Source organism: Bos grunniens, chromosome 5 (genome assembly GCF_055505025.1).
Source record: "Bos grunniens cultivar Pamir isolate PY7600 chromosome 5, Bosgru_T2T1.0, whole genome shotgun sequence".
Classification (NCBI taxonomy): domain Eukaryota; kingdom Metazoa; phylum Chordata; class Mammalia; order Artiodactyla; family Bovidae; genus Bos; species Bos grunniens.
Window position 1 is genome coordinate 89,826,083 of NC_141169.1, and position 27,409 is coordinate 89,853,491.

The 27,409-nt window shown below is 37.8% G+C and overlaps 1 protein-coding gene across 5 annotated transcripts in view; it reads left to right on the top strand.

The window, feature by feature from the left end:
• SLCO1A2 (solute carrier organic anion transporter family member 1A2) overlaps window positions 1-27,409 on the top strand; it is a 113,253-nt gene that overhangs the window by 43,024 nt on the left and 42,820 nt on the right. For 2 of the 5 annotated variants that reach the window (XM_086401852.1, XM_086401853.1), the window contains exons 2-4: window positions 18,035-18,156; window positions 22,647-22,788; window positions 24,785-24,917. In XM_086401852.1, the coding sequence (XP_086257978.1) occupies window positions 18,097-18,156; window positions 22,647-22,788; window positions 24,785-24,917 (335 nt within the window). In that variant the 5' untranslated portion in view covers window positions 18,035-18,096. Of the gene's footprint in view, window positions 1-17,677; window positions 18,157-22,646; window positions 22,789-24,784; window positions 24,918-27,409 lie in introns of those variants that run through there. The other 3 variants (XM_086401854.1, XM_086401855.1, XR_015164212.1) reach the window with 2 other exon arrangements.

Consider the following 27,409-nt stretch of genomic DNA (forward strand, 5'->3'; position numbering starts at 1 on the left):
ATATCACTAAGGGAGTTGCTTAGAAAGTTGCTTGGCTAACTTTAAATAATACTTTGATCACTGGAGATACTGATGTTCATTTTATGCAGTCCCAAGTAAGGATCAAATTGGCAAGTATCCACTAACTTAAGATGCAGGGAGCTAGTTTGAATATTTCAGAAGTAATTAAAAATTTTTTTTTACTCTGCTGTCTCTAGCATTAAACAATGGTTTTTGTGCCTGACACAGTTATATCATTTGGGGTGCAGACTAGATTTTTTATCAGCTCTGCTTTCTCCTTTATACACAATAGCATTAGCTACAACTAGGTTACATGAAGGAATTCTTTGTGGTTCTGTTACTCAAAACTAAATAGATAAATAAAATGCACATAGCCGCAGGCTACAGGGCCACTTATTTCTTCTGTTTGGTTTGAAACCAGTCACTCCTTTGGGTTAATATAGAGAAAATGGGGGTCGTTTCCTCTAGGTGTTCACCTTAGGATACAACTGCCTGCAACCAGGTGGAAAATAAGGGGTGTGTGTGTGTGCGTGTGTGTGTGTGTGTGTGTTGGGGTTTAAAAGGACAGAGTCCAGGAGATGAAAGCACAGGAGAGAGAACTGCTTTGGGAATTAGCAGATGATGGCTCAGTCCTGCAAATACCTAAGATGTTACCTTGAGCTAATCTCAGAGTTTTTGGTTTCAGTTTCCCCATCTGAAAAAAGATATAATTATTTAATTCATCCCTGTCTTCCTATACAAAGAAAACATCAGAAATAGCAAGGAAATAGCAGCGAAGAATGGTAGACAAGGACCAGAAGAGAAACAATCATCAGACATTTAGTCCTACACCTTAGCAATTTCCCACCTTCTATTTTTGCCTGAGTGCCTGTGATGAAAATGCAGAGGTTCTTGAAAGAGCCCTGCTACTTTTGTGCTGATCTTGTTCTTTTAATCTCCTGTCTAGAATGCCTTCACCCCTCATTTCATCTACCTAAACTCTATCTTTTAAGTTCAACTTAAGAATCACCTAATTCATGAAACCTTTCTTCCTTAATAATAGTAACTAACATTTTTGAGTACTTTCTGTGTTCCGGGCATGATGTTAAGATCTCCACATATATTAATTCACATGATTCTCACAAGAAACCTTGGAGGCAAGTTGTGCTATTGAGTGGATTTTACTGAAGAGAAAACTGAGGTTCGATAATTTTTCCAAGGAAACTTAGGGAGAAAGTTATGTATTGGCATCAAAATCAAGATGATCTGGCTCCATGACCCCTTATTCCTTAGCCTAGGCATTGGCATTACATGACTTTGAATGATAGTTTCTGCTGTAGATATTTTATCCGGTGATAGGTTTCATATAAATAGAAATCATACCTTCTAAAGCTACCTGTCCTACAAGCACCTGTGACACTATTCTGTATGTTTAAGTATATATAATGTGTGTTCACTGAGGGCTTCCTGGTCACTCCGTGATAAAGAATCCACCTGCCAATGCAAGAAATGCAACTTCAATCCCTGGGTCAGGAAGATCCCCTGGGGAAGGAAATGGCAATCCACTCCAGTATTCTTGCCCAGGAAATTCCATGGACAGAGGAGCCTGGAGGGCTACAGTCCATAGGGTTGTAAAGGGTCAGACATGACAGCAATTAGACAACAACAAATGTGCTTATTGAACAAATCTGTTCAGGAAGAATGGGGAGAGATATGTGATCAAATAAAAGAAGAATTATTTTCCCCTTATTAAATAAAATGGTAGTGTACCATTGAAACCACATGAGACAAGATGGTGAATTGGACTAGGATGGTGGCAAAAAGAGGAAAAAATAATTGAATCAAAGGTTACTTAGGAGGGAGAATAAAAATGTTAAATGAACAATATGGCTCCAAATACTTAATGATTTCCTCCCTTCCTGGGTGGCAGATCTCTAAATTAAGGTATGTGCCTGGTAAAACCGACGACAGGACTTAGCGACTGAACAACAAAAATGACAACTGATATTTTTATCTACCTCATTTGTCCTGGTATGAGTTTCATGAAGGTGAAATAATAGGCAGAGACAGCTGCCTAAACAGAAAAGATAAGGGATAGCCCATTCCTTAACCTTTATTATGTTTTCTATTTTTAGCTTTGTCAAAGGGAGAAGCAGATGGCCCCAAGATTCAGATGTATGTAGAAAATGTGGGCAGGTAGAAATTAGTCTGGGAGGAGGAGCCAAGATGGTGGGTAGGTGGATGTGGAGTGCGGCTTGCTCCACGAATGCGTTAAGAATACGTCTACAGATGCAATAGAACGCCAGCTGAATACTAGCAGGAGTCCTTGACCACCGGAAAGGATTATGCGGATCCACGAATACTGGGTAGGATGAAAGAAAGAAGGGAGAAGGAAGAGGAAAGCGAGCAGGAATGGACCTCCACCCAGGGGTTGGGGAGCTGAAGCAGGGGAGAGACTCTGCATCTGGGGAAAGCGGTTGGAACAGAAGGGAAGCGTTTGAGACTGTCGGAGGAGGGTGAAACAGCTCATCTGTGACAGTCTGAATAGAGTGAGAACCACATAGACAATCTGTGCTGTGGCTCTATGTAACCTGGACAGGCAGTGCACACAGATGCTGGGAGCTGGAGCTGTTGTGCCGTAAAGCCAAAATCATTAACTGTGCATACTGTAACCAAGGTATTGTTCTTATGGAATTGTTCATTGTATAAAGAACAGTTTTAAATGTTGCAAACTAATGAGTTACACCATTTAAAAAATTTCTTTCTCCCCTCCATCTCTTTGTTGGGGAATACAAAAAAATGTATAATACAGGTGACATTATAATGCTTGCTTGATCAAAGAAGAGAGACTAAACAAGGGTAAAAAATTTAACAGTACAGTATTTGGCATCATTTCCTTGTCTTGATTCTGTTTGTGTCCTAAGATACAAAAGAAGTCAGTGGTTTTTAACAGTTTACAAGTAGAATGTGATTGTAAAATGTACAGTTCAGTTGTCTTTGAATTATGAACTTTCTTCAGATATAATAAACCATGGCTTTTAGGCTGCTCAACATTACAAAAATTAGGAGAGTGTTCCCAAGGTGAGGACTACTGTTGATTGCAGGGAGATGGTGTGAGGAAATGGAAGGGAGGCGAGCCATAAATCCAAAATAGGGAATGCCTTTAGGGGACAATCAGGTGGCCATGGAAGCAGGGTGCTACTGCTGAGCCACATATGGGGGGGGTCACCACTGTAACCTCTCTTTGCCCACATGCCAGTACCGACAGCTGGGCAACAGGACTAGCCAGAGTTGCCCTTTGAATATCTTTTGTCAGAGGCTAGAAAAGACTCCTGTGCTGTGCTGTCCTGTGCTTAGTCACTCAGTCGTGTCTGCCTCTTTGCAACTCCATGGATGGTAGCCCACCAGGCTCCCCTTTCCATGGGGATTCTCTGGGCAAGAATGCTGGAGTGGGTTGCCATGCCCTTCTCCAGGGGATCTTTCCAACCCAGGGTTCAAACTTGGGTCTCCTGCATTGCAGGTGGAGTCTTTACTGTCTGAGCCACCAGGGAAGCCTACAAAAGACTCTTAATAGTGCCATATCTCTTGTGCCCATGGCTGTTGACTTTCCTGCTCACGTGGTGTCTCTGGGGTCTCTGCCTCCATGCAGCCGTGCCCTCTCCTCACTGAGGCAGACCCAAGTCCTCCAGGGCAGCCTTAGGAGCAGACTCCTGTGGATGACCCACAAACAGAAGAGGGGGTAAAACCACAATTGACCTCCAGGGACAGAACAACTAAGGAAGAGTATCAAAAACCTTTCCAGCAGCTGCACAAGCTGCAGATTAAATCCACATGATCAACTAGGTAGACTCTGGAATATATAAAAAGACAAAGAGTGCTTCCATAAAAGAAAACTCTCTAGCTCTGGCAGCTGTGGACATTGGAGGCAAACATACAAGGGAGTAGGACCAGATTAGAGTCTGAGCTGTCCTCAAAACAGGGCCAAAGCCCAGCCCTCCACAGTACTGGAGGACCTCCTAGGGTCACTAAGTCCATACGCTCTGCTTGCCACATGACAGGCCAATGAATCTGAGAGATGAGGTGTTGAGTCAAGGAATATGACTTTATTTGGAGAGCTGGCTGACCAAAAGATGGCAGACCAGTGTCTCAAAGTAACCATCTTGCTGGGATCTGGATGCCAGGTTCTTTCATAGAGTGAGAGAAAAACAATAAGGAACTAAAGTCAAAAGGCAGAGTGGAGAGGAAAAGGCAGTGAGGAAGTAAAGTAAAAAGGGTCTTCAGTCTTGCAAAACATCTCTGGGAAGGGCCAGCCTTTGGAAGGGGTGTGTTAATCTTTTTTGTAGCCCTTCACAGGTAGGCAGGGTCAGATTATCTTTTTATGATCTGAACAAAGCCACTTTAGTGTAACAGGCAGAGGGGCAAGGTCCTTGGAGGCAGGTCATTGTGTATAATTATAATAACAACAACAATGAAAAACAAGTCTGAAAAGAACATCAAAGAAACAGTTTCCAACATGGGGTCAGACTTGGTTCTTCTCCAGAACACTAGGAAGACAGAGACAGGCTGTGGCGCACAGCACAGACAAAGAAATCCTAGGAAAACATTTATTATTACTTTTATGTTTTGATTGGCTTTGTTGTTGGCTCTGGGTTTTTTTTTTTTTTTTCTCTTCCTTTTTCTCTGTTGTTGAAGTTGTTGTTATTATTATTTCTACTTAGGCTTTTGGAATTTCTTATCCCAATTTTTCTTTCTTTTTTTGACTGCACCAGGTCTTGGGTGCAGCATGTGAGATCTAGTTTCTCATATGTGTGTATCTCAGTTTGTGTGTTAGTCACTTGGTCATGTCTGACTCTTTGCGATTCCATGGACTATAGCCCCTCAGGCTCCTCTGTCCATGGAATTCTCCAGGCAAGAATACTGGAGTGGGTAGACAGTCCCTTCTCCAGGGGATCTTCACAACCTAGGGATTGAACCTGGGTCTCCTGCATTGCAGGCAGATTCTTTACAATCTGAGCCACCAAGGGAAGCCCTGATCAGGGATCAAATTCTGGCTGTCTGCATTGGAAGTACAGAGTCTCAGGCCCTAGACCACCAGGGAAATCCTATAGGCTTTTGGCATTTTTTTAATCATATTTTTTATTTCTTTCGTATATTTCTACTTGTATGCTTTTTTTTTTTTTGCTGTTCTTTGCTTTGTTTTTGGTGTTGTTTTTCTTATATATACATCCTTTTAATATGTTTCTATTTTAACCTTGCTTTTCTATTTTTTTCAGCATTTTTGACTGCTTGCTTTGTTTTCTTTGCTTTATTCCTCTATTAGACTCTAGCTTTGGTTTTATTTTCTGTTTTAGTTTTGTTTTTAACTGGTTGATTTCATTTTTGTCTTCTTTTGTTCATTGGGTCACTTTCTTGTACTTTGGTTTGTTTGCTGTGCTTTGGTTTCTTTCGTAAGTGTATGGGTGCATTTGTTTGCATATAGGTACAAATGTTCCTTTGTTTTTGTTTTTCTGTTTGTCTAATTGTGCTTTTACCATTTGTCTGGGTTTGTTTTTTTGTTTTTGATTTTTTAAAATTTAGTTTTAATTGGATGACAATCACTTTATAATATTTTGTTTGTTCTGCCATACAACAATGTGAATCAGCAATAAGAATACACATATTCTCTCTCTTGAACTGTTTCTTCTTTTTTTTTCTGATATTGAGCTGCATGCTATACTACCCAAAACAGTCTACAGATTAAGTGCAATCCTTATCAAATTACCAATGGCATTTTTCACAGAACTAGAAGAAAAACTTTTATAATTTGTATGGAAATAAAAAAGATCCAAAATTTGAGAAAGAAAAATGGAGCTGGAGGAATCAACCTTCCTAATTTCAAACTATACAAAGCTACAGTAATTAAGACAGAATTGTATTGGCACAAAAACAGAAATATAGGTCAATGGAACACGACAGAAAGCTTAAAGATAAACCCACACACCTATGGGCACCTTATCTTTGACAAAGGAGGCAAAATTATACAATGGAGAAAAGACAGCCTCTTCAATCAGTGGTACTGAGAAAACTGGACAGCTACATGTAAAAAAATGAAATTAGAACACTAATTCTGGTGGGCTGTTAACTCACCACACCTTTAATCCATTCACTAAATAAGTGGCCACAATTTGGGAAGCTCTAGTGTTGAGGAGGACAACCAGTTAAATATCCTATCTTTCTTCAAAGAAATTATAATGTTACAAATATCCACATATTTATAATGCAAGGGCAGTGATACAATGAAAGGCAACAAATATGAAGGAAGATGAAAACAGGATGGGGAGACTTCAAAGAGTGATCTTGAGGAACAAGTGAAATTAGATAGCAGAGAAAGCAGCAACATGTTCTAGTGAGATGGACCATCATGCAGGAAGATACAATAGTAGATGAGTCTGAAAGAATGTCTAGCAGGTATGTGTAGCTGGAGCACAGCATGAATAGAGAAGTGAGTATGGGTGTGATAACTTTTCAGAACCTCTGACATTATGGGTGTATATATGTCTCTACACATTGATATTGGCATGGCCATTTGGCATGTTTTGATCAGTGAAATGCACTCAGAATGATATTTCTGAATAAATTGGTTGTTGCTAATTGTAATAGGTAAGGTACTACAAAAAAAGAGGTACTCAGAGAGTGGGTTGTTTGCAAGCAGAATTGGAAGAGATTATGGAGAGCCCCTGGTGGCTCAGATAGTGAAGAGTCTACTTGCATTGCAGGAGACCTGGGTTTGATCCCTGGGTCAGGAAGATCCCCTGAAGAAGGCAATGGCAACCTACTCCGATATTCTTACCTGGAGAATTCCATGGACAGAGGAGTCTGGTGGGCTACATTCCTTGGGGTCACATACATTTGGATATGACCTGAGCAGCTAACACTTTCACTTTCATGGAGAGCCCAGAAACTTGTGATTGCAAAATAAAATTGTTTCTCATCACATTGATGATATCTTGGTGATTAAGATGTATGTGCGTGAATGCATGCTAAGTCACTTCAGTTGTGTCTGACTCTTTGCAACCTCATAGACTGTAGTTGGCCAAGCTCCTCTGTCCATGGAATTCGCCAGGCAAGAATAGTGAAGTGGATTGCCATGCCCTCCTCCAGGGGATCTTCCCAACCCAGGGATCAAACCCATCTCCTGTGTCTCCTGTACTGCAGGCAGATTCTTTACCACTGAGCCTTCAGAGAAGCCCAATTAAGGCATATCCTCAGGATAAAAATCATATCCCAGAACTATTCTCTAGGTACAGCTGCAGAGCAGAGGTATGGTCTATATAAAGACTTCTGAGAGGGTGAAAACCATGCCTACTAGTTTCTTTCATTTAGACAAAATGACTGGTCAGCAGATGTATTAGCATGAAGATAAGTATCTGTTGTTTCAGGCCATTAAGATATTGTGGTTGGTTGTTAGGCAGAATTCTCAAAGCAAAATTGCCCCTGAGTTTGGATACATTTTCACATTAAGCCATTTCTCTCACCACACAAAGTGGAGGATCAAGTGCACTGCCTGAAGGTCTGCTAACCAGGAGGATTGCCTGTCGTCTCTGGGTTTCGGGCTGCTCCCCAGAGGGCGCTAGTTCAGCAGTGATTCGTTTTCAGTTTACCTCCATGTAGTGAAATCACCCATCTGTAAATCAAACTCAGTCTTCCCCTGCCTTATCTGTCAGCTGATTTTAAGGAACTTTGCTGATATTATAGGTACAACTTGATGGGAAGATGCAGATGCAACACTGGTGGATGACGTGGAGTCTGATCTACTTGCTCTTGCCCTCTGAACCCGCTTGTGTCTGATGCTGAAGGTATCACTTTGTTCTTAGAACAAAGGTCTTTGTTCAAATGAGGCTCAGCACCTACCTCTTTTTCTGCCTCAGTGAATCCGACAGAAGCCAGCTCATCATGGGCAGCTCTGGCCACATGGTCACTTGATGTGCCCTGGGCAGTCACTGCATCATTTCCAGCACCTGGTAGCTGCAGTCTTGATTTAGAAATCCAGGGGGTTTCTTTTATGATTCTTATACTGAGGTTTGTCATATTCTTCACACTGTCTTTTCCCCTTCTCATGCTCTCTGTAAATGTCTACTCTTTCCTATATGAGTGCTCAGTTGCTCAGACATGTCCTCTCCTTCAGTCAATGGTTTCCAACTTGAAAAGCAGCTCCAGTAGGGTAACTAAATAAGGTATTGTAACATTTTATTAGAGATGGCATCTCTCAGCCTCTGATTATCTACCCTTGTTTTCATTTGTTTATGTAGGTTGAGTTATGTCCTTGTTGGTCATCTACCTATCTTGCACCTAGGGTTGTCATGTTCTATTAACCATTCCCATAACTTTCTGTAGTTCAGATACCGCTGGTTACCACCCCAGCCTTGATGCTCATTGCAAAATTGTACCTGTTTTGCTTCTGATCTTTAAATGCCACCAGCTGACTTCTGTTATTTTGTGATTTTTATCCTCTTTTCCTCTCTGCTCTCAGAGAACTCTGTTCTTTCTCCCTTTTCCTTTTCTTTTCAGCTGCACTTTGCAGCTTGTGGGATCTTAGATCCCTGACCAAGGATCAAGCCTGAGCCCCTGCTGTCGAGTCCTAACCATTGGACCTCCAGGGAATTCTCAGAGAGCCCTGTTCTTTAATAGCATCCTTTAATGTATTCCCAAAAGCAAACCTAGGAATATATCAAATAGTTCACCTCAGAAACTTAAATTTAATGAAAGACTGGGAATATATGAGAGTATATGAGAGACAGAGAGGATGTTTATATGGACATAAAGAAATGAAGACAGTTACACATAATGCTAACATTACTGCAAAAAGAAATGAGCAAAGTGAGTCAAATTTGGAAAAACACCAATTTCAGTTTTCAACATATGCCAAGAAGTGTAAGAGTTTTAAGAAAAGATTTCCAAACTTTTTTGAAACATACATGTTCTCTGAAAGGAAAAGTCGAAAATCTGGAAGGTAATCTAGTCTCTACTGCAAATACTCATTCAGAAAATACTGAACGTAGGCTTCAACTAAACCTACATTCAAGCATGTCTGAACACCTAAAATTTAACAATGAGGGGAAAACCCACAATATAATCAATTTGAGGGATCCATGAGCAGGGGATCATTATTCTTCCCCCAATAGATATTTTCTGTCCATTCCGAGATGTGTAATGTTGAGAATATGGAAGAGATGTAATCCAACCATCATTGTCAAAACATATTGTGATATGGTTAATACACAACAACTTTTCATGTGTAGTAAGATGAGTCAGACCTTAAGTAAGAGCTCCAGCTCTAATAATTACAAGAGTATTTATGGTGGACTGAGAAGGTATTCAGGCAATGAAACTGGGTATATGGTTGAAGGAAACTCAAACCTTAAGAAATATCAGGGACCCGAATCTTCAAACAAGGATTCTAAAAGTAATAAATGTAGAAATACCTTTTATCAAATGTCAGGTTTTTCTCTAGATAAGAGTACTTGTACTGGAGAGAGGGTTTGTAGTGAATATGGTAAGGTTTCTAATCAGTCTTCAGACTGTTCAGAATCCACAGAAAGAATACAAATGTAAGATATGTGGAAAAGTCTTTAGTAAGTCATCCAATCTAAGTAGACATAGGAAAATTCATACAGGAAGGAAACCTTTCAAATGTACAGAATGTAGCAAAGCATTTAACCGTTGCTCACATCTTACTCAACATGAGTGAATTCATTCTGAAGAGAAACCTTATAAATGTACAGAATGTGGCAAAGCCTTTATTGGTTACTTCCATCTAACCTATCATCAGTGAATTCATACAGGAGAGAGATGTTATAAATGTACAGAATGTAACAAAGCCTTTATCTCCTACTCATATTGAACCGAACATCAGCAAATTCGTACTGGAGAGAAGCCTTATAAATGTAAAGAATGTAACAAAGCCTTTATCTATTGCTCAGTTCTTATTCAACATCAGCGAATTCATTCTGGAGAGAGACCTTATCATTGTACAGAGTGTGGCCAAAGCTTTATTTGTCATTCAAAGTTAATTGTACATCAGAGAGTCCATACTGGGGAGAAACCATACAAATGTAAAGAATGTGGCAAAGCCTTTTTTTCCAGTTCGGCCCTTACTCATCATCACTGAATTCATACCAGGGATAGACGTTATAAATGTACAGAATGTGGCAAGGCCTTTATTAAGGGTTCTAGTCTTAATGGCAACCCACTCCAGTACCCTTCCCTGGAAAATCCCATGGGCAGAGGAGCCTGGTAGGCTGCAGTCCATGGGGTCGTGAAGAGTCGGACACGACTGAGCGACTTCACTTTCACTTTCCACGTTCATGCATTGGAGAAGGAAATGGCAACCCACTCCAGTGTTCTTGCCTGGAGTATCCCAGGGACGGGGGAGCCTGGTGGGCTGCCGTCTATGGGGTCGCACAGAGTCGGACACGACTGAAGCGGCTTAGCAGCAGCAGCAGCAATGTTAGCACTAGCCTGCAGAGGGCAGCCATCCTTGAGGTTCTCAACAATGCCACCAATGAATTTCATATTGCTGGGGTTTACAGAGTGTCCTTTGGACTCTCCTATGAGATACAGATGACTGGTGGGGGTTTTTGGCCTTATGTGATACGTACACTCTAGCCTGCTCACTTTGATCTTTTTGATCCCTTCTCCCATCATCTACTTCACTTGGTGTGCACTACCGGTTTTCTAAGTTTCCAAGAGACAGTCTAGAGGAGTGCTTGCCTAACCTTTGACAAATATTAAACCTTGAAGAAACTTTACATGTAAGGGGTATGTCATAAAAAGAAGAGAAAAACAGTTATAGATTGTTTTGAAATGTTGGCTATGGGGATTTTTTTAAACAAGGCAAAAGAACTCATCGTCTTGCCAAATGCTAATTATAAATGTATCAGAAAATTTTCAGAAACAATGTATTTGAAAGCCTTTTGCTTAGTCTGAGAAAATTTCACACTCTTTGGTTGAATTATTCAAACCCTGACCTTACCTTCCGTTACAGTTATTTTCACTTCCAACCTTAGATCAACAACCCACATATCTGGCTGTTCTCTGGCCTAATCCCCTCAAAAACCTACTTTTTATCTGATATCTTCCACTAGAAAATGCATTTCAATATTTTTTTCTTTAACCAGTAATGTTTTATTTATCTAACTCTCTAACTTTTCAATTAGTCAACTTTTGACCTGTATCATATTATTCATAACACAACATTCCCTGGGGTTTTAATCTGTCACTTCCTTCATTCTTTCTTTCTTCTGTATATTCAAAATAACCTCGTGGTCCATGATTTCAATTCTATACTTACTTGTCTCTTAGATTCGTTTCCTCTCTCAACCCATTGCTGAACCAAAACAACCAATTCAAAATTCCGAGTGAACACATCGGTCTACGTATCTCCCTCTTTTTTTTGTCTTTCAAATTGAATATTTCTGGCATAAAAATCACGATGCTGTTGATGATCTGTATATTTCATATGATCCAATCTGACTCAGCCTAGCAAGCAGTGCTATTTACCAGTCTTTTTACTCACTTCCATTTGACTTCCTGTTTTAATATCCATGATGACTGTTTTGACTTTTTTCATTCTATTGAGGTCTTCTACCACATCCCCGATGCTCTGCCTTTCTGGTGAGAATGTAGGAGTCATTCTACACATATTCTTTCAACTTCCTCTTACCTCAGAATTTCCTCAGGTTTTAACAACTTTGCTTTCTCTAAGGCACCCTACACATCCTTCCTCATGCCAAGAATATCTACATGAACATAAAGACTGTACAAATGTGTACTGATCTCAGTAGTAAGTGAGCAAGGGTTAAACAGTACAGCTAGTAATTGCTGTCTCTGGGCAGGGTGTTTAATTGTAGGAAGGAAAATTATAAGAGATTCCATGATTCTGCTGCATAGAAAGAGAATGTCTTGGATCCAGTCTAAAATTAGTGTTCTAGCAAAAAGCAAGTAAGAAAATATAAAAACTTACAAAACAAATGAAAAAATACAAAAACAAACAAAACAACACCACATTGTAAATCAACAACAACCAAAAACGAGTACAGTGTAGATTTCCCATTGCTTGAACACAGAGGCAATTAGCCAGAGGACAAGGGGTGCTCAGGCTTGAGCCAATCACAAGGCAACTGCAGGTAGAGACACTTGTCATCCATGGATAATAATTGAAAATGTGCCAAGTACTTTCTAAAAAACTTTATTTATTAATTTATGGCTGTGCTGGGTCTTCACTGCTAAACATGAGCTTTCTCTAGTTGCAGCGAACGGGGTCTCCTCTCTGCGGTGCGTGGGCTTCTCATTGCAGCCGCTTCTGTTGTCATGGAGCATGGGTTCTAGGTGCATGGGTTTCAGAGTTGTGGCACATGGGCCCAGGTGCTCTGAGGCATGTGGAATCTTCCTGAACCAGGGATCAAACCTGTATCTGTTGTATTGGCAAGCAGACTCTCAATCACTAGATCACCAGGGAAGTCCTGGCAAGTACATTATGAAGCTTAATTTTACTTTAAATTAATAAACTAAGAAGGAGCATGGTTTTTTTGGATAAAATTTCCAGGTTCTCTTGCATCTGATTTCCAGTTAGGCTGTCGATGGGAGGTAGTGGTGTGAGACTGGAGTTGTAGAGGGGAAAAGACACTTCTCCTGCTCCCTGCTCCGTGTGTTAAGTGGTGACTCTGGCAGCATCTGTCTGTCCCTGGCAACGTCTGTCTGTCCCTGGCAGCTCAGCCTTTTTCGCTTTCTGATATAGTCTCAGGAGTGAGAGAGACTTGCCATTAACGTCAGTCTCTAGGTTGCCTACTGTCGTCCAAGTTTGGCTTTTTAACTCTTCTGATGCTTATATAACTAATTTCCCATAATTAAATCCTCTATTAAACTACCTGTCATGGGTTCTATTCTTTTGTCTGAACCTTGACTGATAAAAAGATAGAGATTATCTTCATTGTACGGGTGGATTAAGCGACTTGTACAAAATCACACAGCTAGCTTAAAAACAGGCTTTCAAACCAGTTGTGCCTCATTTCAAAGCCCAAGTAAAATGACTATGCTGTATGCAAAGGATATTCAGAATGAATTTTCAAAGAAACAGTTTTCATGCATCGCTTATTTTTATTACTTGGCTCAAATTGTCTGCATGATAGCACTAAGCAACTATTATTAACATTTAACTGTCTATCTCTCCCTTTAGCTTGTGATACTGCTTGAGAGTAAGCACTTATTGTATTCAACTTTGTACTCTGAGCACCAACTACTGTGCTTGGAATGTAGTAGAGCCTTAATAAATATTTGTGGAATGAATGAATAATAATCACTACTGTTTACACAGTGATTATTCATTCTAGTAAGTCTGCTAGGGGACTTACATAAATTTTATAACTCAATCTTCAAAACAATCTTGCAAGGTAGGCATAAATATTCTAGCATCATAGATAAGAGAAAATAAACTCAGAGTTTAAACAATTCACAACTAAACTAGAATTAAAGTCTGATTATATATGGCTGCTTCCATTAATGTGAAGAAACAAATGTATAAATAATTGGGTTGGAAAAAAATCTAAACATATTATTGGATTTACAGTTTTTAGAGGAGCTTCATAAACAGATAAAGTCTTATCTTTATGAGAAAAAGGAGGAGTTTGGTGTTTTCTTGCCATAATTAAATAAAAGAACAGTTTTTGTATCTAAAACTATGTCTATGAAGGCAAAAGAAAGAGAAATTGGGGTAAAAATATGAAAAATGAAACAGTTTAAGTTGCTGATTTGAAAAAACATTGGCTACTCCCATAATTATCTAATCATTCTCTAGGGTTACTTGGCATGAGAAGTAACACTGATGATATTCACAACCAGCTCTCCTAAAGACTTAAAAGACAGATTTTAGCTTTACTTTTCCAGGTCTTGGTTTATTATCCAATGTGTGTGCATGCTAAGTCACTTCAGTTGTGTCTGACTCTTTGCAACCCCATGGACTGTAGCCTGCCAGGCTCTTCTGTCCTTGGGATTCTCCAGGCAAGAATACTGGAGTGGGTTGCCATGCCCTCCTCCAAGGGATCTTCCCAACCCAGGGATTTAATCTGCATCTCCGGTGTCTCCTGCTTTGGCATGTGGTTTCTTTACCACTAGCACCACCTGGGAAGCCCGTATTATCTAACACTAGACAGGAAAGTAACTGGGTATCCAAAGTAACTGGGGTAGGTGTGTCTATTGCTGGACTACTGATGATGGTTTTTACTTATATTTCTGAGTGTTCCATTCTTTGCTTTGCATAGTAAAATCATATGTGCAAGTCTATGGCCTGATTAAGTTTTTCCCTTAGTGTTAGTAGAGTGATGCATTCCTGATACCTCCTCTGAGTTTGCACTTAAAATAATGCCTCTATTTGTAAGGCTGATTTGCAGAATCCATTGTCTTTTTCTTTGATTTCTGATGAAAAGGAACTAATAGAAGCAAGATAATTTGGTAGGCATCATACAAAGAGCTGTTGTTGACTCTCCTTGTGCTTGTTTGGCGTGTACTTGCCTGGCTTGGTATTCGCTGATATGATTTCAGCTGGATACCACCAAGAGGCTGCTCTCTTTTTGCAGAGCAAGGAGCCATTTGAAGATTCTGGAAATAAACAAGTTTCGTAAGATTTTTGCTGGCGTGACCCTGTCTTTTTTCCCAGCGAAAGGATGTTCTCCTAAATCTTCTTCATGTATGTACTATTAGTTTTGCCATGATAAAGTAAAGCCTTTATTATGTTAGTTCAATAGTGTAGAATAATATAAAATTAAATGTATGCATTTTCCCAGGTGGTTTGTAACAATAGAAGGTATTGTGTATTTATCATTGGGAAAAGAACACAATAAGACCATTTACTTGTTTTATAAAACATTGTATTCTTTTGTGGCTGAGATGCATCATTATGAGCTGGATACCAAGGGGTGTCAAAAACCCCAGAGTGTTGCTGTTTCATGGGTATAGACTTTCAATCACATAAGATGAAAAATTTCTAGAAATCCACTAACCAAAAACATGCTAATTGTTCTGGAGTGAACAATTCTGTAATGTGATTTTACCACAATTAGAAAGAAAACAAAAAGAAGACACAAAAAGCAGAGTTGTGACCAGTAGACATGGAAAAAATTCAACTACGTTCATGCTGCAGAATTACCTGCTTCCATTTGAATGCTCAGAAGGAGTTAGAGAAATAAACTGATTCTCTACTTAATAAAACTGCAGCAAGGCATTTCCATCAGCAGTGATGATTGATGAGGATTGGGTCAGTGATGCTGCAGTCCTAGGAGCAGAAATCACCATGTAAACAGAGCTGTGATGACAAAAGGGAACTCTTCATAAGGCTGGCCCTAGTCTGGTCTTGAGGATATGAAGGAAAAAACATGTGTAGTCTCTGATTTAGGGCCAAAGTGCTCAGCAGTGACGGTGACATTAATTAATTTTGTTAAGTTAGAAGAATAGAATGTATTTATTTATTTATTTCCACTAAAATTTTTCCAAAGCGTCTGAAAAGCTAAAATGTTTTCACTTTTGTATAAGTTGGCAAATTTGGAAAAGTTTAGTGCTAATTGAGGGCTTCTCTGGTGGCTAAGATGGTAAAGAATCTGCCTGGCAATGCAGGAGACATGGGTTTGATCCTTGGGTTGGGAAGATCCCCTGAAGAAGGGAACGGCTACCCACTCCAGTATTCTTGCCTGGAGAATTCCACGGACAGAGGAGCCTGGTGGGCTATAGCCCATGAGATCTCAGAGAGTCGGACACGACTGAGGGTTAACACTAGTGCTAATTGAATCACGTTTAATTCTTTCCAAATCCTTAGCTTTAAACAGTGTATTTTGTCCCAGTTAAGACAATTGTTTAAAAACTTCTTTCAAGGCTGGAAACACATTTTGTAACAAATCCTTGAGGCATGCTGATAAAACCTGCACAGTATCATAGTACATATAAGGAAACACAGAATTCCCCAGGGTAGTGATTTTCTCTTACCAACTCCAACTTCTATGCTTCTGTAGCAATATGGGGAAAATGGGCATTTAGAATAGTCATGATTTTAGCCACCAAGATGCATGAGTACAACTTTGATGCCAAGAGGAATAAGTTCTCTCCCTCTTATTGTTTGTTTGGGTGGTTATATTGAACTCTCATACATTGAAATATAAGCAAGCAAGAATGGGGAAAAAAGGGAAAAAAGCATAGGATAGAGGGATTTAAAATGTATGAGAAGGAAAAAATGAGGAAAAAATGAGGTAAGAAGTTTATGATAAAACCAGATAAAGACTGTGTATGCTCAGTCACTCAGTCTGACTCTTTGCGACCCCTTGGACTGTAGCCCGCCAGTCTCCTCCGTCCATGGGATTCTCCAGGCAAGGATACTGGAGTGACTGGGTTGCCATTTCCTTCTCCGGGGGATCTTCCCAGTCCAGGATAGAACCTGAGTCTCTTGCATCTCCTGCATTGCATCCCCATAGATGAAGACCAAAGAAGAGGAGTTCCCAGTCTTCTGATAAATCATCCCTGTCTATGGGTTTATCTAAAACTAATGTCATGTACTTGCACTGTACTTAAGGTGATTTGGAATTTTATGGGAGGGATTTTAGTGTGAGTTCATTTGTATTGTCATTCAGAATTGCTAAGGGTGATCTCTAAGAGTTTTCACTTATGACCTTTGAATTTGTTCACCACTTACATACCAAACCATTTGTATTTGATCACACACTGTCCAGTTCTATTCCAATATGTTTTATTGAAGAGCTTTACCTTTCCCGATAAATATATAAGTTCCTTGGGATCTGCGTCCAAGTACCTTCCACAGAACCTTATTCTTCTCTAGTGATATATATTTATTGTCTTTAGGGCAACTTATCTGTCCTGTTTACAGCTGGAATCCTATGCTTAGCACAATGACTGGCATAGAGTAGACTTTTGATACATATTTGTTGTGTTCATAAAAGAAGGACTAAAAAGAATTAAATTCATATATAATTTTTCAGTGGCTATTGCCTTAATGTGTGTAGGGAATTAGATTCAGGTTTTTAAAAATAAGGGCCAGTCTGGATATTGTTAAATGGATATGTTTCAGAGGATCTTAATCAATTAATCCTGGGGATACTGTTATGATAGCATCTGACAACTTGAAGTAAATTTACTAGAATAAATATTGTCAGAGTGAAATAGTTTGGTTTTGGTAGAAAATATTGCCCTGGTTTCAAGAAAGGAAATAGGCAAAATCTTTGACAACGCATTAGTAGAATTTAAAAGACATGGCCATCTTTTTATTCTACATATAAAAGCGTGTATCTATATATTACATATATATACTTAGACATGCATATAACTGTATTTATTATATATGTATAAATATAGATCGCTACCTTTGTTTGGTCTTCTCCTAGACCTCACTTCTTAACTGGCAGCTGTAGGATTCCTTTCCAGATCAAAGAATTATTTGTTGTTTTTACTTAGGCTATTTCCATGATTAAAATTCCATGTCTCCCCAGGTTTCTGTGAATCAGCAGTGCCCCAGAAAGCATTTCCCTTCTTGAGACTTTAGGGAAATCTTGGAATCCAAAGAACTTGAAGAGGGAACCTGGCCAAATGAGATTTCTGAGCCTTTGTAGGCTTGATAAACCAGATACTTAGCACAAACACAAATCAAAGTCCATGTGTTCCTAAAAGCAGCATTTTCATGTAAGTCCAGGGAGCTCATTTTGGTTTTATTTATTTTGGCTGAAGAAGTGAAAAGTTTTGTTTTAACCACGTGGTTATTATTTTGCAAGGAGACCATAACAAATTATTCTAATCTTTAATCTCACTAAAGAGTAACTAAAGTGATTTGATGTAACTTTTTCAATGGAAAACTAACAGCTAAATCTTCTCTAACGTCATTACTTTCTGGATCTGAATCAGAAGCTTCCTAGGTATTTTTGTTACACAATGGATTCTTGATTCTGTTATTCAGATTCAGTGTTTTCTTCAGAAGAACGACCCTTTATGACTTTGTCAGTAATTTAATAGATTTTTGTCTTCTTAAAAGACTAGAATTAAGAAATATCAAGATTTAGAACATAAATATCTTGGACTATTCAGAAGAACAACATGGGAGAAACTGAGGAAAGAATCGAAACTCATAGAATAAGATGTCTTTCCAAGTTGAAGGTATGGACTTGCTTTGTGTGGATATATGTATATGTACTGTATTTTCTTTTTAAACCTAGATCTTGTAAAGTTGTTTATATCTTCATGCAGTGATCTGATAATAACATCATACTACCTGATATATTGATAATTTCTTGCTTTAATGAAATTGGTTTGTAACTGAGAGTGTGTCTAAATAGGATTATTGATTCTAGGAAATTTAATCAGAATAGCTTTAAAGGATTTAAATGGGAGACAGGATCTTAAACATTTTCAAGCACACATAATACAGTACCATTTACTTTCCTGGATCAAAGGCCTATTTAAAGTTCACCCTTCTGGTGAGAGGAGTATGGAGATCTCTCCTGGAAAATGGTACATTTGACAGAAAAGCTTTGTTAATCTGTATTCACAATGACCCACTAAAACAAATGTTTGCTTCAAGCTTTGGCAGCATACCAGTCATCCTCTGTAAGAAAAATGCCCATTTTGCTAGCTTTGGGTATTCTTAACTACTTCAGAGAAATTCTTTTTGCATAGCCATAAAACCATTTTGCTTTCAAGCAAAATTTGAATTTATTTTAAACCAGAAGATCTGGATACTTGTCCTGATTCTACAGCTACTGCCTACAAGTGGTTATCAAACTATTACACTGCCACCAATTTTCTTCCTATCGAAAGTTTGTTTTCTCTTTATATGTGTGTAGGAAAAATCTACACATGTACAGGAAAGTTGAGAATCATGATGTAGAGTTAGAAAGCTACTTTTGCCTGAAATGCTACATTAATTATGTATTAAGAAAATCCCTTTAAATTATTCCTTAATTCTGATGTCCATCTCCTAAAACTGAGGGTTTAAAAATAAAGACTGAGGACCAGGCTTCCTAGATTTGTGCTGAGTTCAACTGCTGGTTTGCTATGTGCCCTTGGATAGGTTGCTTAACCTCTTTGTGGTCCAGTTTTCTCCTCTGAAAGAGATAATGATAATTTACTCTTATCTCATAGAATTTTTTTTCTTTTTACATGCTCCAAACAATGACTGGAATATTGTAAACAGTCAATAAATACTAGTTATTATTAATAGCATTTGTGGATAAAAGTAAAAAATTATATATTAACAATTTGCTTTTAATTTTTTGTAACGTTGGAGTTTGGCAGGATTAGATATTATCTGAATATGACAGCCAAATATTGCAAGCACAAGTTTATCAGGTAAAAGACAGTTGCTTAATAAATCATCTGGGTTTCTCTGATTCTCTGACCTTAGAAATATGCTCATTAAGCAAGCATTTTTAGAAAGTAATAAAGGACTCTCTTCAACAAGTTTGCTTCAAAGGCTGGGGCATTATTAAAAAGCTGATAGGACTAGCTTTATAAATATCAAGGTTATTTTGTACTAGACACGAGTAGGAATAGCCACTAGTTAGACAGCCTACCTAGATGTTTCAGGAAAAGAAAAGTGGGATCATGATTTATCTAGTTTCCTTTCTTAAAATGTTAAATAAAAGAAATTATTCTTTCAAACATGATTTGTACTGTGCTTGGTTGGCTTTGCTTGTTTTTAAATACAAAATCTGAATTATAAAATCATGTGAAAGTTATTTACAGTGTACTCTGCAAAGATTTACAGGAAGATGCCAGACATGGTTTTTATAAATAGGATTTAATATAAAAGGATAAATAGCTAGAGATATAACTATGCTCTCTAGTCAGTCATATGACAATATTCATTTTGACTTATATTGAGCTTGATATTTAAATTTCCCAAGTCTTTCCCACATATATTTATATTCAGATTTCCCCAAATTAATTTGTGCAGGTAACTTTTGGCTTAGATATAGTTAATCCTATTGAATTTCATCTATAGACAGCTTACTTTCAGATCTGACTACTTTTTCAAGATGTTTTTGAATACCGATTCTGTCATTTATTCAATAAATTGCACTGAGCAACTATTGTTTGTGAGACTGAAGATTTAAAGGTAAATAATATATGGCTCCTCTCATTGAGATGCTCGCAGGATAGTGAAGTAGGAGGTTATAGGCATCCAAACACATAAATAAAGTGTACTGTGGGAAATTCCCTGGAAGTTGAGTGGTTAGGACTCTGGCTTCCATTGCAGGGGCTAAGATCCCATGTGCCATGTGGCATGGCCAATAAAAAAATAATGTCCCTTAAAAAAAATAAAGTGCACTGTGCTGAGGGCTGTAATACAGGCAGGAACACAGCAAAGTGGGAAGATAAGGAGGATACCTGGGAAGTAGAAAGACAAGGAAGACTCCACAATAGAAATAATGGTATAGTGAATTTTAAATATTGAGCATACATTTATCAGATGCACAAAGTGAATAAAACACTACAAGTGGAGGACCACCTGTAAAAGTCACTGAGATTTAAAGTAGCATGGTGAATTAAAAGAACTATAAATAGAATATTATGCTTGGGGACAAGGGGCAGGAGAAGATAATGAGATATAGATGAGGCTTTGTTTGTCATGTAAAAAGTAAGGGTTTTTGTTAATGGGAAGCCACTGAAAAGCTTCAGGAAGTGGAATCACATACTAATTATGAATTTTATTCATTAATTTGATGAATAGTTATCATGCGCCAAGTTAGTGGTGGTGGCAGGTAGAAGGGAGATTGGAAGTGAGAGAGTAGAAGAGACAAAAAAAATGATTGCAATTGTCTAAGCTGAACTGTATCCATTTGAGAGATTTCAGCATCTGGGTGGTAGTTAAAGCTATAGGAATATGAGATTTACTAGAAAGAAGATATCAGGCGAAAACTAGAGGGTATGAGACAAATGCCTGAGGAAGTTGGCCAGAGAAAAGATGACTGCATACAGAGTCTAGCAGGTAGGCAGAGACATAAATATGCATTGGGAGAGGAAATTTCAGGAAGAAAAGAGAGATTGATGATGCTAAATGACTCTGAGACATCAAGTTAGCTGAGGACCAAGAAGTATCTATTGGATGTGGCAATCAGGAAGTTGTTAATGACCTTTTACAGAGTGGCTTCAGTCGGGGCTAGACTGTAGTAGACTGAAGGGTGAGTGGAAGGTTAGTGTAGGCAATGAATCTAGACTGTTCTTCCAAACAGCTTGATAGTAGCTGGAGCAACCACCAGGGCAGAAGGAAGATTTTTCGGACAGAAATATCTTGCATATATTTATAAGTTAGTAGACAGGGAGGTAGTAAAGAGCATGAGGTTGAAATTAGAGGAGGGGGTTAGTAATTGATGAATTAGGACTTCAGTAATGGAAAGAATGGGTTCCAGAACATGGATGGAGAAATTCTCTGATATAGGGGGAGTGATCCATCCTTTTAAAAGAGGGAGGAAACTTCGAGGGGCAGGGAGAGGTAAATTTGAAGGTGAAGATGTTGAGATCATTTTCTGATCAAGAGGAGCACATGGCTGAGTTGGAGCCCTCTCTTGAAGGGAGTGTATAAATTATGGGGTTGGTTCAAGATTGAGAAATTGGAGGGGTAAGGATTTCAGTGTATGAGTGTACTAGCTGGAGAGTGAATTGAATGGTCTTTCAGGATGGAAATGTCATCAGGAAATATTTTTAAGGAGGTCAAGGAAAAAGCCCATGGTATTAGATTGGAGACCACCATTCAGGTTGATATAAATCTATTTATCCATAATTTGTTGATTTTGAAGCAGTAATTAATCTACCTAACTTATGATTACCCAGTATACAATGCTCCTTTTTCAAATGCCTTTCTAAGATCTAAATCTTTTTCCTTCTGATTTAATAAAACTATCAAAATGTTAGCCTTTCCTATTTTAACCATTCTCGTTCCTGCTGATCACAATGATTCTATCTGTTAATTTGTCCTTGATTTTTGTTATGGATTGTGTCAGCCTGACAGCTGTCTAAAGTTATACCAATACATAGGAAACATGATTCAATATGTGGAATATTGTATTCATATTTGTTTATCTTAAAAAGTATCTGTTGAGTTTAGAAATATTTCTGTTATTGTTTATAATTAAAATATTATTTTAAATAAATTAACTGGCAGTAAATAGCAAAATAATGCTGTATACATTGCATATAGCTTTGCATAAAAGAGAACTTAAGCAAATTTGCTACAGATATGATGCCTTTGTGTAATGCTACATTCTTTTTTAAAAATTAACATGCATGTATTCTTTTATTCTATGATAGCTTTATAGTGCTGAAAATCTATTTAAATCATTTGCTATGTCTTATTTAGAATGATAACTTGTTTCTATGTATGTATAAGACATTTCCATAAAATAATGAGGCTACCAATGACCTACAAAATTAAATATCACTAATCAATTAGTTCAACTTTGAATTTTTAAGGTGAGAACATAGCATAGAAAACAAGAAGAGTTCACTTTAAAAGGTTCTTCCAAACATAAGAGTTACTTGAACTGGAAACAATCAGTATTTTGGTAGAAGATATTTCATCAACAAGTGGCAAATATACAATTTAAAAATAAGTTTTTCATGTTTTCTTGTACTTTTTTCCTTCCTAGATGTTTCTGTTGGCAATAACATGTGCATTTGTATCCAAAACACTATCTGGATCTTATATGAATTCCATGATCACACAAATAGAAAGACAATTCAACATCCCAACATCTCTAGTTGGATTTATTAATGGAAGTTTTGAGATTGGTAATGAATTGTTTTTGCATTGCTTCTTTGTATGTATTATCTATCTAGTCTGAATTCTACTTTCCTTATTTTCTGCTTTATGTCATTCACTCTGACTGAATACTTTTTCTAAAATGGCTTAAATAACCTGGCTCACTTTGGAATATGTTTAGAAAGAATTCATTTAAATATTATTCCCAAATAACACTTAAACATTACCATATATCCAATCACAGGACTTTTTATTCTAATGGTTAGATTTTTAAAAATCTAATAGTCTTTTGGTCAGCTAGCATGAGCAGCAGAGTGTTTAGAGTACTAATATTTAATCTATCATTTAATGACTTTTAGGGCTTTATCTTCATGTTTAGAAGATATCAAGGGGAAAAAGGGAACTCATTTTTTTTAAAGCAAATATTTTTCTTCTCCTGTTGTTTCTGAGAGGTTGACAATTCTCTTTTCTAATTGCAGATGGAAGAAGAAACTGTTTTTATGTCTCACTGACTTTATTTTAGAAACAGCCTGTAGGGAAGAATAAAGTCTATTCTTGGGCTCTGATATTTGTGGCTGATTGGGAAGATGTGAGGACAGAGAGAAAGAATGAGGAAGAGAAAGATTTCTCCTGTGAACAAATTGGCATGAAAATACAAATGCTACTCATTTTGTTTTATAGTGGATTTTACTTCCTTTAAGAGGAAAGTTGCCTTTAATACTTTTAATCAGTATCTGACAGAAAAATTAGGATCAGAGAAGGCAAAACTGAAGCCAGTGATGCTTGATCTTGTCTCCTAGTCTTCCGTCCTCTCAGACCTCATGTAGCGCCACACGTGTGACAGATCCTGGCCATGGAGCCAGAAGTCACTCCTTCCACAGGCCCTGTGTAAACCCAGCTCACGGTCTAATGAAGGGCATAGATGCAAAATAATTTAATTGAATGCAGTAAGTTTGGTGACGCAGGTATATGACAATTCCTATAGGAACATAGAGAAGAGACACAACCTCCCTTAAGGAAGGTAGGCTCTTGAAGGAAAAGTTTTCCAGATGAAGAAACAGGGTTGATAAGTTTGAAGAGAATTCGCTTAGAAGAAGCAGCATAAGGATGAAACAGTATGGTAGCTCATGTGTGGAGCAATGTTAAGGCCGATATTATCAACTGGCCAAGCTGCAGGTGGGAATTACTAGATTATAAGTCTGGAGAAACGGGCAGGAGTGAGAAATAAGCTACTGGAGAGCTTTGTATGCTCACTACAAAACTTATCTTTTATCCTCTAGGTAACAGAGAATCACTAAGAGATTGGCCGGGGTTGTTAATATTTCTGTGTCAAGGACCTCTTTGGCAATCTGATGCCAAATGTTCTCAGAATAACATTTTAATTGCATAAATTAAAAATATAAGAGTACAAAGGAAGCCAATTATATTGAAATAAAATATATTATCAAAATATTATCAAAATTATCAAAATTTTAAATTATCCTTTGTACTTTTTACCAGCACATTAGATAACAATATCTACTCTAGTTTTGAAGTAATCACTGGTGTCAATAATATTTTGAGGCATCTGTATCAACTGTAATGTCATATGCAAGTACCTGTAACTTCTGTTGGTGATAATTGGTGACAAAATTGTACATGCTGCCAATACTACTGTAGTTTGTGTCTGCTTTCATTGTCAAAGGAAATACTAATATTTAGTTAAGTTAGTGAAAATAAAGATGTAATTTTATTTTTCTCACTCAAGTTCATGGAACATCTGATTTCTATTCATGGACTATTTCAGGGTTTATAGATTGCAGGTCAAGAACTTCTGTTGAAACACATTGTGAAACAGAGCCCTCCTTCATGGCAGGAGTTGTGTTTTAATCACTTATTACTTCATGCACCTCTAGCACCAATTCCGGTATTTGATATATTTATTATACAATGAATGCTAGATAGTTAATGATTGGGTGAGGCTGTTAATTCAGGCTTTGTTCATAATTATTGAAATATTCATTTCTCATGTCAATTTTTTTCTAGGAAATCTTTTGTTGATTATATTCGTGAGCTATTTTGGAACAAAACTGCATAGACCAATAATGATTGGTGTTGGATGTGTGGTTATGGGCCTAGGGTGTTTCTTACAATCACTACCTCACTTCCTCATGGGCCGGTAAGTATTGCAGGTTCCGATAATTTTTTAGGTGCAATTTTCAGCTGCAGGAAATAAGCTTGGATTTCCTTTCTAGGAATAATGCTTCCTAAAGGCACAGAGAACTGTCATAAGAACTGCAAAAAGAACTGTAGGTGCAGATTCTGTCCTTCATGCCTCTTCTATGCTCTTGGCTGTCTGATTTCCATTTAACATGTCAATTTATGAAACAGAGATTTGGGACAGTGCTTTTGTGGATTTGAGTCTGATGAAGATTCTTTTTTTAGTTTTAATTTTTTAAAATTATCAAACTATGATAACACATTTATAGGAGACTTGGAAAATACAGAATGAGGTTACAATATATTACAATTATTTTTTAAGTAGATAAATTGAGATTTTTGTTGGAGTTTCAATATCAAACTCTCAAAAATTAATAGAATGAATATACAGAAAAGTAGAAGGATATAGTAGACCTGAAAAGCCCTGTGAACCAATTCAACATAATTAAATTTATACAGTTTTCACACAATAGTAGGATACAAATTTTATTCAAATTTCCATAGACTGTAAACTGGAAGACACTGGAACATAGCCAGGGACATAAAACAAGGTGCAAAAATTTCATGGCCTAAAATCATACAGAGTCTGTTCTCTTATTGTGAAATTACGTTAGAAATTGATGAAATTTCTTAGGACCTGGAAAAATTTGGGATTACTCCTTTCTAGGGACAATTTTTTCCCCAGTTATTTCTGTTTAATTATAAGGTATTCTGTACAATTATAGTTTTTGTTTAATTGTAGGTCACCAAGAGATAGACTAGTCTTCAGGTTGATTTTTATTTTAACTTTTACCAAATTAATGAGTACAAAGTTGCAAAAAGTAAAATTATTTTGAAAAAGTGTTGTCCTCCACCCCTTCAACATTGCTCATGTTATTGCTCCTCAGAGGTGGCCACTCCCAACTCGTTTTGGTTTTCTGCTCTTTGCTTCCATATTTCTAAGTAAATGTTTATCCTTTTAGTTTTTGATACTTTAGTGTTATATAGTAAACATATTGCCTTCCTACTGTAAAGTCATAGTTACTATTCCATGTGTGACTATGTAAATATTTTTATATTTCAGCTGAACCATGCTATTTTTCCTTTTTTATATCACTTTTAATTTTTCCTAGATTAAATAATTGCCTCGTTTTATGTATATTAAAAAATATTCATTGGTTTACTTTTGGCTGCATCAGGTCTTAGTTGCAGTGTGTGGGTTCAGTAGTTGTGGCCCACAGGCTTAGTTGCCTTGCTGCATGTGGGATCTTCCCTGACCAGGGACTGAATCTGTATCCCCTGCATTAGAAGGTGGATTCTTCACCACTGGGCCAACAGGGAAATTCCCCTCATTTTATATTTGATTCATTTTCATTTCCCACTAATCATCACCAGATTCTCTATCAGTAGGGCAATGTCTTCTGAATATACTCGTACACATCAGACGGTTTCATTTTTGTCTTTGAGCTGCTTCCCCTGTCACCACTGATTCCATCTGCAATCTGAACTAGGAACTCTCCCTGCCTGCTGCATGGCTGCTTCCTTGAAATTTTCACTCACTGTTCTCCATGGGAACTTATTTTGCTTCTTTCTTCTATTCAGTTACTTACTTCCTGGGTATCGTATCTTCCACTTTCCTTTTCATTCTTACTCTTTTTTTGTGGAAAACATTATCTAATAGGTTTCTGAGAAAGTGTGTAAGGGATGTAACAATTTTAAGACCTTGAACACCTGAAAATATTCCTATTCTCCTTCCATACCTGGTTGACCGTTTACCTGGTATAAAATCCTGGTTTGAGGTTTTCACTCTAGGGATGTTGAAAACATCATTTTCAATGTTTTTCTCGAGAATCCTGCAGCATTTTAAACCCTGTGTCCAGTTTCTTCTCTCTGGAGCTACTGGGATTTTCCTTTAAACTCCAAAGTTTGAATTCATGATAATTACCTTGGTATAAGTGTTTTTCCTTTATTGTTCTAGGTGTCTTCAATCTGGACATTTATAAAAATTATTTGTATTGTTTCTTGGATAATATCCCTCCCCCCATTTTCATTTCCCTACAGCATGTATGTGTGCTTGGTCATGTCTGACTCTGCGACCCCACGGTCTGCTGCCCACCAGGCTCCTCTGTCCATGGGATTTTCCAGGCAAAAACACAAGAGTGGATCCCTATTTCCTTCTCCAGGGGATCTTCCTGACCCAGGGGTCCAACCCGGGTCTCCTGCACTGCAGGCAGATTCTTTACCAACTGAGGAATGGCAACCAACTCCAGTATTCTTGCTACATGACTGAGCACACATGCTCTGTCTGGAACTTTCAGTCCTCCACTTCTCTTTATAAAACTTCCATTCATTCCTGAATATTGTTACACTCTGAGTTAACCTATAGTTTTCTCATCTTTTTGCTCCAATTTTCTATCTCTTTGTCTTCTTGTTACTTTCAGGGGAGATTTCTTTATCTTCCAAACCTTTGAA